The sequence below is a fragment of the Poecilia latipinna genome, unplaced genomic scaffold (genome assembly GCF_001443285.1).
Source record: "Poecilia latipinna isolate Pla-1442-1.1 unplaced genomic scaffold, P_latipinna-1.0 Scaffold402, whole genome shotgun sequence".
Lineage (NCBI taxonomy): Eukaryota > Metazoa > Chordata > Actinopteri > Cyprinodontiformes > Poeciliidae > Poecilia > Poecilia latipinna.
The window spans coordinates 557855-572982 of NW_015113018.1; the positions used below are offsets into that span (position 1 = coordinate 557855).

The window sequence follows — 15128 nt, forward strand, 5'->3', positions numbered from 1 at the left end:
TCCATTAGTTCAGACATTTTAAGAAATCATCCAATCACCTCTTTAAAAGATCTTCACTGTGAGGTTCAAAAATAGGTCTTTCAGATCACCCCATGAAAACCAATGTCTGATTTAGTAAATAAAAAAAATAAAAACTGTGATCCTTCCAGATGAAAACAAAGACAATCTGCGTTGAAATCAAAGAACTTTCCATCTGTTTAACACTTGTTGTGATTTTTGTTGTTCATCTTTCATCCATCTCGCAGGAAAAGTCCCTCAGCCCTTCGAGGCGACTTCCATGTTTTCTCATCTGTCTGGTATTCCAAGGGAACGTGGAGGACAGGGAACATGTTGAGCAAATCAGAAGGCTAATTTAGTAAAAAAAAAAGAAAAAAAAAAAGGTTCCGTTCTTTAGTTTGTGGTTACAGCTCCAAGTAACCATCATCCTTCGGTAGAGCCTTAGTGGTACAGCTGTCCATTGACCGCAGGCCACAATGCATCTGGACAAGGCCATTAGTATGGGCAGCATTTTGCTTTTTCTGGCTGCAGTCAATACGCAGACAGAAAAGCCTCAGCAAACACATAGCTTAATATGTATCTCGCCAATTTACTAGTAAACTAGTTAAACCAGAGTTTTAGTCTGCATATTGGTATTCACTAGCATTTAAATGTCCAAAGGTAAGGGAAGTTTGTACCAGAACTAGAAGAAGAAAGTGTATTTGAATACAGGATAGAATTGAAGATGCCCAAAGGAAAGCTTATTCAAAGAGGGAGAAGCTACAGGAAAAGGAGAATGAAAAGGTCACAAGAAAGATGAGTAATGTTAAAAGCAAAGGGATGAAAGATGGGAAAGATTGAAAGATCAGGAAGGTGTGATGGAGAGAGATGGTTAAAGTGGGGTAATGTAATGTCAAGTATCTGTCATGACTTCACTCTTCTCTGTTGTGACAAGGTCATGAATGTAAATGACACATATCTGCTTAAAGTACAGAATGTAAGTTAAATGCAAAAAATAAAATGTATTACCGTCTAAGTATTCCTGAACATAGACTGCAACTTAAATAGCTTTTTATTTTAGGGAGCTTATATTTTATAATTGTAGAAAGAAAATAAATGTTTACCCTATTTACGTCTGTATCTTATAATATACATTTAGAGGCATACTTCAGTGGTCTGACATAGCTTTTGGTAAACATAAAGCTATTTTCCTACTTAAGGTTGTTAAATATGGAAATATCCTTTATTTCCCTATTTATCAGTTCCCCTACTGCAGTTTCGTTCACATTTGAGTCTGTGCACAATCTGAACTCTTTTTTGATCTTATAATGTACACAGGGAAGGCTCTGTCTTCAGGAGATAAAAGAAAGAGATCACAAGTGAGAGATGGTATAAGCGTGAAAGTAGATGTGTCTGCTAAGACTAGTTTCCTCATGTGTATCTTGGTGGTAGGATTATCTCAGACAGCTGTCTTACAGTGAAAACACTCAGTTTAGAGCTTTTCAAACATTTATTTCTTTTTTAACTTTAAATTTAGTAGTGCATTGTGCAGAGGTATTGAGTCCAACTTCATTACTTAAATGTTTGCACTCTGGAATTTACAATATCATAAAAAATAATTTAGTAATCCATACCATGATAATTATCTGTTTACAAATGTGTGTATGCTTTAAAATCTTTTTTCCCTTGATTGCTAGTTTCCACTCCAGAGCTTTTAAAATTTTAGGAAATCATTCAGAGGGAGGATGTAAAATATCTGCATGTGGGCTTTTCATCTTATTTTCAAGGTTAAATTTAAAACACTTTTACAGCCACAAATCATTATTATGCTGTTATTACAGTAATTACTGTATTGTATTAACAATTTTCTTATTGTTGAGGTATTTAGGATATCATGTATGAAAATTTGATTTTTTATTGAGTCCTTCTATCTTTTTGTTTCTGATTAAATTTTGCATTAGGTGTTAAGCTGAGTTTCAAGACTTGGTCCCCAAACGGCCTCCTGCTGTCTGCCTTCTCTCCAGGACATCAGGAGGAGTTTCTGGCCATCCAGATCAAAAATGGACGCCCATACTTTTTGTTTGATCCTCAGGTACTATGTCTTACTTTTTTATTATCATAATACCAAAAGTTAAAAAACATAAGCAGATGAATTTACCATAAACTGTGTTTTTGCAGTTCCAAGCATACAAAAAAAGGAATAAAAGCAGGACTAAAAGTTGTAAATTTAAATTTTTTAAGTATATATAGGAATAGTGAGGCACGGCTAGTTGCAGTGTTGGAACAAGAAGGCTATGACTTCAAATCCTAGTGTAGGGTCTTTTGCATGTTCTCCCTGTGCATGTGCAGCCTCTCTCTGGGTACTCCTCCTGACGGTTTATTGGTCTCTCTAAATATCTGTTTGGTGTATCTGTTGTACAGTTTTACTGAGATATAAAAGTTATAGTATATGCAGGCAACAAGCGCCTCAATAACTCTAAATAAAATGTTCACGTCAAACAAACTTCTTTAGAACATCAATTGCAATAGGTAGTCAACAATCTCACATTTAATTATTGCCTTCAGGGAAACAACAGAGAAATAACTGTAAAAATCTCTTTGAAACAAAGACATCTTCAGAGTAGTACAGGTTTAATGCCAGAACTTGCTAAAAATATAATCTTTTACTGTATAACAGCGTACACCACTTTGGCTCTTAAACACATTTTCTATGAAAATGTGTCCTTTTTTGTGTCTGTTTTCTTCCTCCTAATTTTCTGACTCCACCTTTTTTTTTACTCCTTTGTCTAACCTGCACTTCTCTCTACATGATTTTCTTTCTTTCTCTTCCACCACCTCCTCTTATTTTTCTCTTTTACTAGCTCTCATCTAGTAAATGTGATCTGTAGCCCCTCATTGGTTTCTGTCAGGGAGACAGGGAGAGGGGAAAACTTTGAAAGTGTGTCAACGTTTGAATTGGACTGCAATTAACTCATTCCCTGCAGTCACCATGCGTGAATACCAATTGCAAACTAATTAAGCTTTTCACCCTGGCACTTACACACACACAGACAAATGCACACACACCAACACACACTTGCATACATGCAGATCACCGTTTTCCTAATCCAGCCGTATAGCTACTTGTAGCAGGGTTAAGAGTCAGTCACTTTGATGATGAAAGTGATAGTGAGAGATGATTACACGTAGATTCACAAGGCCACGTACTGATGGCACAAGCCCACACTTGCACAGACATACATCCACATTGGTTCCCAAGCAGCATCACTTTTTAATATAAGTTAGCAAAATGTTTTTATCAGTAGATACATATGTAATGTTGGGGTGTGTATGGATGTACTGCAAGATGTCTGTGTGTCTTCTCCAGCTGGGTTGATTCCTTTGTTTAGGTTAGTTTGGGGTAATTAACAGTAGGAGTGGTGTCACGGCTTATTAGTGTTCCCCTAGATACATATAGCTGGGCCCATTACTTCCCCCTATTAGCTTGTTGAGCTAGCCTAATGGGATTAGCAGTGCAGGGGGGTAATTTAGCATGACACAGGGAAGTGATATGCTCATAAATAAGTGTATGTGTGTGCTGCCACACACATGCATATGTAAAAGCACAAGAACGCACAAAAATTACCTTTCCCTTGTCAGAGATAAAGCAGTGTGCAAGAGTAGAGATTAGTGTCAAATGATGGAAAAGTCTTGAAACAGATAGAAAAAGTATATTGCTTTGAAGTGCCTTTGCACTGTACTGGTGCACTGAACAAAATTGTTCGCTGGCTTTTGTAAAAAAAAAAAAAACGTTGTAGCTATCATAAGAAAAAAATACCTTAGAATTACAAATCTTGGGAGGCAGTTGGAAATTTTGCATAAAACGTCTTCTCCTGTGCTGCATGAAGCAGTATATTTGAGGGATTGTGTTAAAATCCACAAGTGTGTCTTCATTTGTGAATTATGCTGTGAATTAATCAATCAGCGGTTACAAAACATCATCATCTAGACTTTCCCAGATTGTGTAAAGCTATGTAAAGGTATGTATAGTAATTTTAGTTCATTCAAACTCCTGATTACTGTCAACAGTTGTCAGAACACAGATGATCTCTACTGAAACTAGAAATCAAAAAGTATTCCAAAGTTCAGTCTGATTTAATAACAGTCTGTGCAAAAAATAAATGTTGTATTTCGTATAATGTATGACCAAATCTGGTTTTGCTGTGTGTACTTGCAAGGGCAAAACAGCATGAAAAGCCACAGGAGTGGTATTTTGGTTTAAAATACCCACGAGTTTATGGACTCGTGCTTTATAATTAAGAGGTGGATACCAGGGCATCCAATAGGAAGCACACATATCAGTCAAGTGCTGTCGCACTCAGAGAATGACACCATAGCACAACTGGATTTTCCTAAATTGCAGTGTGTTTTCACCAGCTATTTACTCAAAACACAGATAATGTCCTCCACTGATAGCATACATTGCCTGACAAAACAAAAATGACTGGCAAGGTTTTCTGTTGCGGCTCTTCCCAGTAAAACCACCCATCAAACCTTGGTGTATTGAACAAAACCACTTGAGTGGCAGTTATACTCTAAATGTCTTGCTCAAGGACACTTTAACAGTAGTTTCTGGGAGGTTTGAGTGTATAATTTCACAGCTAGTAGTTCCCAGTCAAGTAATTAAACAAGTGTTTCTGTATATTTGTGAGAGGTGAGCAAAAAGAGGTAAACAGACTCCTTCTGTGTTGTCTCGTTAACTTGAGCTGCGTGGCGATAGCAGTAAAGATGTCAGACGCTGATATACTCTGGCATTCATACATTTATTGATCTCATCATTAAATCTTCATCACCGTGTGTTTGTGTTTATTCACATTTATGTGATTTCTTGTTTTAGTATATTGCTCCTTACCTACTTGCTACTAAAAGCTGATCAGAACAATGATGTCATGCATAATAGCTAGCAAAAAGCTCCATAACAGCACTTTGATCATTATGTGTACACGTTTGTTTCTTTCTAATGTGTCTTGGTTGTGCAAGTGTTCTGCTTTTGCTTCAAGTTTGTAGATTAACTTTGGTAATTGCTCTAAAACCCATAGACCTTTAGTCAATGTTTACAAAAGCATTTTAAGTTCTTGCCCATGTTGTTGGTTTATATTGCTTGTTTATGCATTTTTTTTTTTTTTCATAGGGTTCAGCAGTGGCCGTAGGTATTCACGGTGACGGGAATCGCCGCTACAGTGATGGCCAGTGGCACAATATAGTAGCAACTAGGCAAAGGGCTGTGGGAACAATCACTATAAACCACCAATATAGCGGTAACTATATTTTATAATCACACCAACCATTCTGTGTGTCTGCTTCTGCTTCTCTGTAAATGGTATAGCATGCTTCTCAGTGCTTAAATACGACTTGGGTACAAGTTTAAATGTGGATAGTGAGAATCACTTTGAGTATTTTTTACTCAAAGTAAATCCCAAATTACTGTCAGGCCCAAAGAAACGAAAAACAATGTTTTTTATGTGTGTTTTTTGCTACTTTTCTTCTGCTGCTTTTCCTTTCTAATACTGATCCTTTCTAATACTAATTGACTTAAAGTAAGTCAGTTTAATTTAAGTTTTGAAGTACATTTTATTTATGAGTTTTCCAGGAAACTCAAATGGTTTAAAGACAAATGTGTATTTAAAATAGTCACCACATACATCAGTGCACACAGGAGTCATTGTTGGCTAAACAAACCTGAATTAAGTCCTTTTTGTTGTCCTGTTCTGCTCTTTTACTTTGCCACCATCACCCTACATTTACGGCTCACAGGAAGTGCATCAGCTTCCAGCGGGAACAGCATCATTGGGGAAAACATGGGACTGTTCATTGGAGGTCTGCCTGAAGATTTTGCTATTCTAAGAAATGATTCAGGTGAAGCTCAAATCATTATTTATGCTATTTATGCCAATTGTCAGTTTTACAGCATAAGTGTAGCTTTAAATTATTGTTGTTTTTATGTTATGATGATCAAAACCTTTGTTTCTTTTTACAATGAATATGTACAGTTGCTATTTACATCTACCCACTATGTATGATTGCAATTGCCAAATTAAACTTGAGTTTTTCATTATGAATTTAACCATTTTATTGCCAAGACAAAAGGATTATGCAGCATACAACTTCAATGATTTTTAATGACAACAATTGAGATTGCAAGATTAAATTTATTGGGGATTTTCCTCATATGTTGTCAGTTCACTCACCTAAATCTGTAGACATGAAGGTCATAGAACGTCTCGAGGCCTATTAGCTTCTCGTTGGTGATGAAGATTGAGTATAGTTGGAAGTTTATATGAGCCAGTTTAACATTATTTTTTGACAGCAATCACTGGACTGGCCAATACAATACATTTTCAAGCTTGACTGAAATGTTCGAGTATTTATAAAACAGATGTGGGGCTGCTTTGACGCCAGTTGTACAGGTAAATTGTGGAATCAGTAGATTTAGATCGGTTCCAAATTTTCCACCTTAAATCACCAAACAGCTTATTAAAACCGTGGACGTAATTGAGTGTTCAAAAAGGTCAACATCTACAGGTGTTAGAGTGTACAAAGTATGATTAAAGTATGATTAAACTTCTGGAATAATCAGAGCCCTGACTCTAACCTAATATTAAAATTAAACTTCCGTCCAGCACAGTGGTTATATATTCAGCTGTTATTATGCTATGAGCTTTACAATTGTTACATAAAAGGCACAGCTGACATTTCAGCCTGTAGGATATTTGAGCAGTGATATATAATAGTGACCCTGCGGGGATTTGAGAAAATGCTAAAGAATTTCAAACTTGTGCTCCCAATTCATCCTTTCACAAATTGTTGAAGTTCTATGTTGTTCCTCCCAAATAATCTATAAAAGAAGAAAATTAATATGAAATTCATCCCGATGAGAAGTCCATCCAAAACTTCTACCTAAATCTGTACTTTGTTATTTTGTGCTGATGGTAAGGCTGACAGTGATAGTTTGTCTTTCCAGGGGATACCCGACTGGTTCGGAGGGGCTTCTCTGGCTGCCTCAGAGACATAAGTGTAAAGATGAGTGACAGCCCTGCAGAGGAATGGGAAATACTGGATTGGAAAAAAGCCACCAGGAAGGTGGGAGTGTATGAAAGCTGGGAAGGATGTCCTCTTCAAACTGTAAAAGGAGTCCATTTTCTGGGTGATGGTAGGATTATACTTTTAACTTCTTAGTTAATTTATGTTTGTTTTTTTCTTTTTTCTAGATTGTAAAATTTAAGCTCTAGGCCATGATATACACTGTGATGTAGAAACATATCTAACTAGGTATAGTTTGACACCATATGGACTGTCAAACTATGTTTGTCAACATTTAATTTATCTTTAGTGCCCAAATAAACCTCTCCTGGTTCTTATCTCAGTACAACGCTTGCTGCTAATGACAGTGTAATGAGTTTGCTGCTTCTTAGGAAATATAAGATAATTGATCTCTGTCTCAAGATCAAGTTCATTAGTTGATTTTCTAAATGCCTTGTAGGAGTTATTTGCTTATTCAGTCTCTTTGAGAGTATGATTAAATTATTTGTACCCTAAAAGATATTCTATATTTCAAACTTAACATGTTTTACTGTTATACAAATACATTTTGGCACTAATTACATACTTTGTGTACTTGCAGGTTACTTGGAGTTGGACACAGGTGTTTTCAGTGGAGGACATAACTTTGACATTTCAATGGATTTCAGGACTGACCAGCTCAGTGCACTTTTGCTGTTTGCATACGGCACACAAACCGAAGATTACATGCTTGTAAGATAATGGACTCAGTTCAAGCTACAATTTTAAGAAGAAAGACAAACTGTAATATCAACCTTCTTGTTTTGTTTGGGGGTTTTTTCCAGGTAGAACTGGAAGCCGGTCTCTTGTCCTTCATTCTTGCCTCTGGTGGCCGTGCAACTGAACTCCGCATGTGGGTTGGACTTAGCTACTGTGATGGAGACTGGAAACAGTTGTCACTCGCAAAACGGGGCTCCCTCATCTCTGCTGCGGTGGGAGATTGGGCCGAGGAAATGTGGGAAGTGGGAGAGTCAGCAAGATTGAGAGTCAGTTCTCCTCTGTATTTGGGTGGCGTGCCCGTTGAACTCTCACATCCTGGTCTTAATGGTCAAAGTCACAAACACGGTAAGGTGCATAAAAATGTCAGGTGTTCAAAGTTAAATATGTTTTGACCTGTGACTGTTTCATTAATATTCTTGGTAGCTTTAGTTCTGTTCTCTGCAATCTCCTAATATTTCTATACAAATAGTTTTCATTTGTTTGGGAGCTTCGTGGTTTTGGTTTTCTTTCTGGGAAGTTTCTTCTTGTAAGACACACTGACATATCATGGAGGTATTGGAAGTTTATTTACCCTAAGTTCAACTTATTTTCTAGTATTCCAATAATTACACAAACATAATTGGGAGTGTGTTGTATGATGAGAAATATGCAGAACTAAGTGAAGAACAATACAACTCAAATCAAACCGAACATAAAACGGGATAATCCTTGTGACACATTCTGGTCCTTTTGTTTGTCTGGTTTCTTTCTCAGGGCTTGGAGGTTGCATTCGGGGTCTGACTGTTCGCAGTGATGAAAGAACCCCTCCTGTCAGTCGAAGTATTAATCTCTCGGTTGCTTACCGCCGATCTGTTAGAGTCAACTTAGACGGCTGTCCTACCACTGAGAGCCGCTTTAACTGCAGAGGAAATGATTCTGTGCTTGTGTACACCGGGAGACAGACACAAGCCACAGATTATGGTTTGCTGCCTTTCACAGGTAACAATGTGCATTTTTCTTTCACATGCATGTTGAAAAGTGTAAATAGCTAAAATTCTACTAGCTTATTTTAAAAAGTTAAACTTATGTTTTATGTCTACTTAATCAACAGAGTGGCACATTTTAAGAGTTTATTTTTTTTATTTTTGGATTATTATGCTTTGAAGTTAATAAAAACCAAAAATTAAATTTTTTTTTTTGAAAATATGAGTATTACAAAAACCAATAAAAATGACTTGATCTGTCAGCCTGTTGAAAAGTATTTTCATGTACTGTGCAGCATGTACACTTAATATTTTTATATGAATGAATGCATAGTGACACCATGTTCCTTAAACTTGATATTTTTAGATTCCTTCTGGAAAATGAATTCAGCATCTCTTTCTGTTGGTGCTGCTTTGGGAATAATCTCTGTCAATTCTCTTACACTGTAAAGGAATATTACCTGGCCATTTACATACACTAGGCAAGCACATGCTCTTAATGATAGTGGTGATAGTGCTGAGTTACTGTTAATTAGGCCTGGAGTTATGTATGCTTCAAACTTAGTTCTAAATGTAATGCTTATTTACATCTGGAGATTTTTAAGTAATGTGTCAAAATATTTCTGGGTATTTGAGAACTAAATCATAAAGATTACTGCAAGAAAATATCTCCAAAACCAGTAAGTTTAGGGTTAGTTTTGAAAACATGTGTTCTCTGTACTTTTTTAGATGCATTGCATCTGATTGTAATCAATATGCTCTGTCTGTCTGTCTGTGTGTGTTTATAAAAACACCTGTGGTTTCAGAGTACCTGTACAGGTTTGTTGCCTTGGCTCCAGGAGGTTTGGCAGCATCACCATGGCAGAGAGGACGGAGTCAAGGCAAAGGTATGACATCTCTGTAGTAATAATAGTAATGTACAAAGATGATGATTGTATAGTATGCACTTGTAATTATTAACTATGGTCCATTTTGTATACAGTATTTGCATAGAGTACGTCAGGTATTTTTTTCTGCTTTGTCTTGTGTGTTGAAATGTGCAATTCTTCTTCAACCTTAAAATATTTTTCAGGTGGAACCAGCATTATCTTGTACAGTGTGTTAGCCTTATTGAAGGCCATTGATATAACTAGGGTCTGACGGTATAAGAGATTGATAAGGCCTCTATAAAGGGCATCACAGTAAAAGGCTGTTAACCCAGAATGGCCTATATGGTCCCTCGTGTAATATAAAGCTGCTCGTTAGTAGTGAACGATACACTAGTAGGTCTCAGAACGCCAGAGAGAGGGAGAGATAAATTGAAGAGAGAGAGAAAGTGCTAAAAACAGGAAGAAATAAAGGACAATGAGGGATCGGAGAGGTAAGAACTAACAAAATGAAGGAGGAGGGAAGGAATCCAACAATTTAGAATAGTATTTAAATAAAATTGGCACAACAGGAAGGGAGGGGATAAAGAAATGTGCAAGGCGACTGAGTGATACAGAGAGGAAAAATGATGAACATAAACAAGAAGATATTGCAACAAACATGACTAATTAGATCATTTAGAAAGGCACAAGCACAAGAATGAAAGAATTAAATGACTAATGGATAAAAAATCAAAATGCCATGAGAAACAAAGCAGATAATTAGGGGTAAAAACAGGTGTTGACAAAAATATCAAATAATGACTGAAAACAAAACACGACAGCGACGAAGATCACAAGGGAGTAGAAAAGGAGACCTGGATGGACCTCCCTCAGTGGCTCATGATGTTCAGAAAAAAGCCAACAGGGAAAGGTGGGAAGCTGAATGCTGTGAAATATAGCCATGAATGAATAGCTGGCTGTATTAAATCAGTGCTGAAAAAGTTACTACTCTCATAAATACTATTTATGCTAATGGTTAGGCATGATTTACTGAGCCTATTAAATACGGAGAGATGGGGAAAGCTTTTTCTTTAATCTCATGTGCCGTCTACCTGTTGTTTCTGTTTTTTGTATTTATATACTTTTCTCTTGAGGTTTGACTTGACTTGTGCTTGTGGTAAACAAGGTTTTTCTCTTTTTTAGTCAGTTGGATACCTTTAGGTGCATCACAGTAATATTGGAAATATTTGAGGGGGATTCAGCTCAAAAAGTGAAACTCATGTCATATGTAGATTCATTCCACACAGTGTCATATTTCTTTTATTTATTTTGTTTTTACTGAAGATTTTCAAACAGAAAAAAATGACTCATTCTGCTCAATTATACAAATACATTTTACAAAACAGGGGAAAGTCAAAAAAATGTCCTCTTCAGTCCTTGATTGTCTCTAGAAGAAGTCCTAAGACGGTCAAAAAGAAAAATAAACTTATAGATTAAACTATAATTTTACATGGAAATAACTTCAATAACATTATAGCTTAGAACAAGTGTTTGTAGTGGTATTTCCATCAAGGTTTTGTTTTTTATTTTGAAGTGTTGCATTAGAATAAGTTGATGGAAACAGCAACATTTTTAAAAACATCCTAAATTTTGCTAAAAAGTTTGCTTGAGGTGGTTTTTGGATTTTGTGGAAAAGAGTTAGTGTGCAAAAAGTGAGATGTTTGAACAATTTCACCAACTTATTACATTTCAAAAATTCAACTGCTACATTCGTGAGAAACATCATTTCTGAGTTACATTTTTTAAATGTAATAACTTAGTGATGCAATTCTGATTTCTGGAGAAAGAAAGTGTAATGCGGTTTTAAGTTTCTTTCTAAAATATTATCTATCAACAGTAATCTAATTCTGACAGTCTTCTTTCAGTTTGATCATTTCTTCTCTAAAATGTCTAGTTCCTACATCTGTACCACCTCCAGCCGCAGTGGAGAGTATCAGCGGCTTCAGTGCCAAGGTGAGGTGGTTACCGCCCACAGGTGACGTCCGAGGGCTTATCGACAGATATGAGCTGAAAGCTTATAATAAGGACCATCCAGAAGTGCCACCTATCACAGCCACATACTTGGCTAATGGAAATTTCACAGGTAAAGCACATATTTTCACCCTCTAATTTATTTGTTATTGTTATTGGACATTTAAGTTATATTGTAGTCCCATCTTCATGCAATTTTAAGTATTTTTTTGTACACAGCTATGCATTTACGGTAGACCTGTTTCTACACATTTCTTTCTAAACTTTATACAAATAAAAGGTTGGGTCTCTTGTTGGAAGGTTCGAAAGGAGGTAATGTGAAGAAGACTAGTTAAAACATAAATGCAAACAAAAGTTTCAACACTGCACTATACCAGCATATTAACATAGACATTTACAAAGACATGGCTAAACTAAAGTACAGGCAACAGAGACAAATGGCACCGGTTTTAATACTGTTTCAAGATGTGATTTTCTGGGCCGTCAACAGAATCTGATCGTTATGGCTGAGGCCATTTCTGTTGCTGTCTCTGACCAATCTAATCACAAGGATCCCACAAAGTTTGTGACACTGATCACAGTCGATCTAACCCCTTTTTGAAAAATTACAACAAAACGCATAGATTTTGATTCAAGCTTTAACTTTTACTCAGTTCTGTTGAACCTGTTGCCGATGATTTCTGGGAGTTCTCATACACCTGTAACAACCTTTTTGGCCCGATATGAAAAGACATCCTACTTTAATTTCTCCCTTCTTGTCTTTTCATGATAACACACATACATCCACGATGTTCCAGCTAAACCCGTTAATGTCTCGTTGGCCTGCCTCCAGCTTTAGGAGACTGTCTCCATTTGGAACAAGACACTCAGGACTATCCCAGTGATCTCATTCCCTGGCATCACTCCTTTTCGTCCCTCTCTCTTGCTGTTGCTCACTTTTCTATCTTTCCCCACTTCGTCTTTTATGATGAAGATGATGTCTGCGTCCACTCCTGCGATTCGTCCCCCCTCTCATCCACGCTGCTATGTCTCTAGGCAAATATGATGATGAGCTTGCTGCCTCTGTCTTCTCCAGTGTCTCTTTTGCTGGTCCTTATTCCCTCCCCCTCTCTTTTCCAGACATTTTGTCCACTGTGATAAGGCTCCTTCTTAATTTATGATAGCCTCGACACCTGACTGGAGAATTACACCGATGGCTAAAAAACACAGAAAGCAAATGAGGGTGTAATAGCGGCAGAGTGGGGCCCTGGCCCCCTAATTGAATTAAAAGACATGGGTAACACTGAGAGAGCGCGAGAAAAATAGACAAGTACAGGTGATTGAGCACAAAAGGCAGAAAGGGGAGTGGGGAGGAGTGGAAGAGAAAACAGACAATGTAAAAAAAGTGACTTTGGAAATGCATAAAGGAGTGAAGGAGGCCAAGACTGCTAAATTAAAAAACATCAGACAGAGACGAGTAAAGCTTAACAATTAGAATAGGCTGGGTCTGTTTGCCAAGCACTGCAAATTTGCTTAGCAACAGTACCACACAGAAAAAAAAAGTACTTAAAGCACACTTTCAAGCCATTTGGATGTAGATTTTGGTGTTATGCTTTATACAGAATAAAATGATCCAGTTAAGGCATGTTTAGTATAACGGGGTCTTAAAGTATACAGTCTCTTTCAAGTTAATTGTCTTTACAAAGAGACGCCATTTAACTTCCAGTGGGTTGATTTGATTGATTTGAGGTGTGGCAATTAAAATGTGAATGAAAAGTGGACTTCCAACTCAGACTCCACTGGTTCAGCTTTAAAAGGTCTTGACTATGTGGGATTTAATGCTATGCCCCTGAAAATGATTCCATCCATCTGTCCAGTTATTGAACAAGAGGCAGAGTGCGTCTAATCACATCCAGGATGTTGGGACTGAGGGACAGGAGTGTTGAACGGAGCGACTGTTTCTGTTTTCCCAAGTTGTTTTTACCATGTAACAATAGCTTCTAATCGCTCAAGTTGAGCTAATTTGTCAGTGGAAGTAGCACACTTAAGGCTCAGTTAGCCAGTTAATAAACCCACCCATACCTCCTCTCTCCAGATGTATTTATTGATTTGATCAAATTACTGATTTTTCCTGAATTCATACCACATAATTTGAATCGGATTGGTGTTTGTCCAAAGTTAGGTTTGTTTATAGACACCGTTCCTTGTCTACGCTCTTTACTTCACTGCTTTTCCGCTCTTCTTCAGGTGTGATAACTGGCCTCACTCCATCAACCCAGTACATCGTCACTGTAAGTGTGTGCAGTCCTGCTGGATGCACTGAGAGTCCTGTTGGTAATGGTGAAAATGATGTAAGATCAAACTTCAAAACCCCAGAAGAAGGTAAGAAATGCACAAATACAATTTTTCTCTTCATCTGTGAACATCTTTGTTCAGTTTATCTTTATTTCTGATTTGTGACTTAGTTTTCATTTTCACAAACAGTGAGAAAGAGTGCTTTGTTGTTACTTTAGACAAAAGGTAGACAAATTAAAACAAGGACGGAATGACTCAATGAAAGATGGAAAATTTGAAAAGAATAAAGCACTTGGTGTGCTAAACAGCTTGACAAAAGATGACAGTATAGATTTTAAAAGATTATAAAGAAATATAAACTTGACTGGGAAAGGCAAAGATTTGTCTTCATTTTTTCAGTTGCTGCATTAATCTGTGTAGGAGTAACCAGCCTTGTTGGGGAGATAATGTGACGGCAGGGGTCAGTACAGAGACAGCAAAAATCAATGTGACGCTAAAGGGAAGAAACAGATTACTGTATTGATTTCTACAGAGCAAAATGTTAAAGCACTGAAACATGTCAGAGAGACTCCAGGAAAGAAAACGTATTTAAAATTCTTTTCATTAATGCTTACTGTGCGGCACAGTTTCACTCCCCCATGAGAACATTTTCTTTACCTCCTGTTAATGTGTCAGAGACACCTGCATCACATGAAATATGAAGCTTTTCATATTTTGTTCTTTGGTTGTGTGGGTTCGCATCACAGACACCGGTGATACCGATCAAGCTTTTAAAAATATTTAGTGGCATTTATTTATCATCTATGTCTTTTTAGACACAGATTATTGACTTTGTTCAGTGGCATGTTCTGGTCTTAACTCAGGTAACTTTATCATTAAAACAACTAAATAACTTTCAAGAGGAAAACCTCCAATAAGAGACAGTGAGGAAATATATTTTTACGATTTCTGAACCACCTGAACTTGGTCCTTTCAGTGAGGTGGAGCAGCAACTTTTTCCTTTTTTTTTTTTTTGCTTTATTTCTTTACAGTTTTTGACCATTATTTTTATCAGAACTTTGTGAATAGAAGATTGGGCATAAAATAAATACCTATGAAAGAGTGTAACTTGTATTCCTACAAAAACTTGTGACCACCTTCTTTTCTTTTTTTTTTATTGAATGAACCAAAATATCTGCATATGTAATTATGTAGATATATTTTCATTTAAGTGCAATTT

The 15128-nt window shown here is 36.8% G+C and overlaps 1 protein-coding gene across 3 annotated transcripts in view; it reads left to right on the forward strand.

The window, feature by feature from the left end:
• The window catches only part of ush2a (Usher syndrome 2A (autosomal recessive, mild)), a 211267-nt gene that overhangs the window by 75007 nt on the left and 121132 nt on the right, over positions 1-15128 (forward strand). For all 3 annotated transcript variants that reach the window (XM_015037369.1, XM_015037367.1, XM_015037370.1), the window contains exons 30-39: positions 1938-2068; positions 5147-5273; positions 5770-5871; positions 6977-7165; positions 7637-7767; positions 7860-8139; positions 8548-8772; positions 9563-9643; positions 11559-11747; positions 13862-13996. In XM_015037369.1, coding sequence (XP_014892855.1) covers positions 1938-2068; positions 5147-5273; positions 5770-5871; positions 6977-7165; positions 7637-7767; positions 7860-8139; positions 8548-8772; positions 9563-9643; positions 11559-11747; positions 13862-13996 — 1590 coding nt within the window. The remainder of the gene's footprint in view (positions 1-1937; positions 2069-5146; positions 5274-5769; positions 5872-6976; positions 7166-7636; positions 7768-7859; positions 8140-8547; positions 8773-9562; positions 9644-11558; positions 11748-13861; positions 13997-15128) is intronic.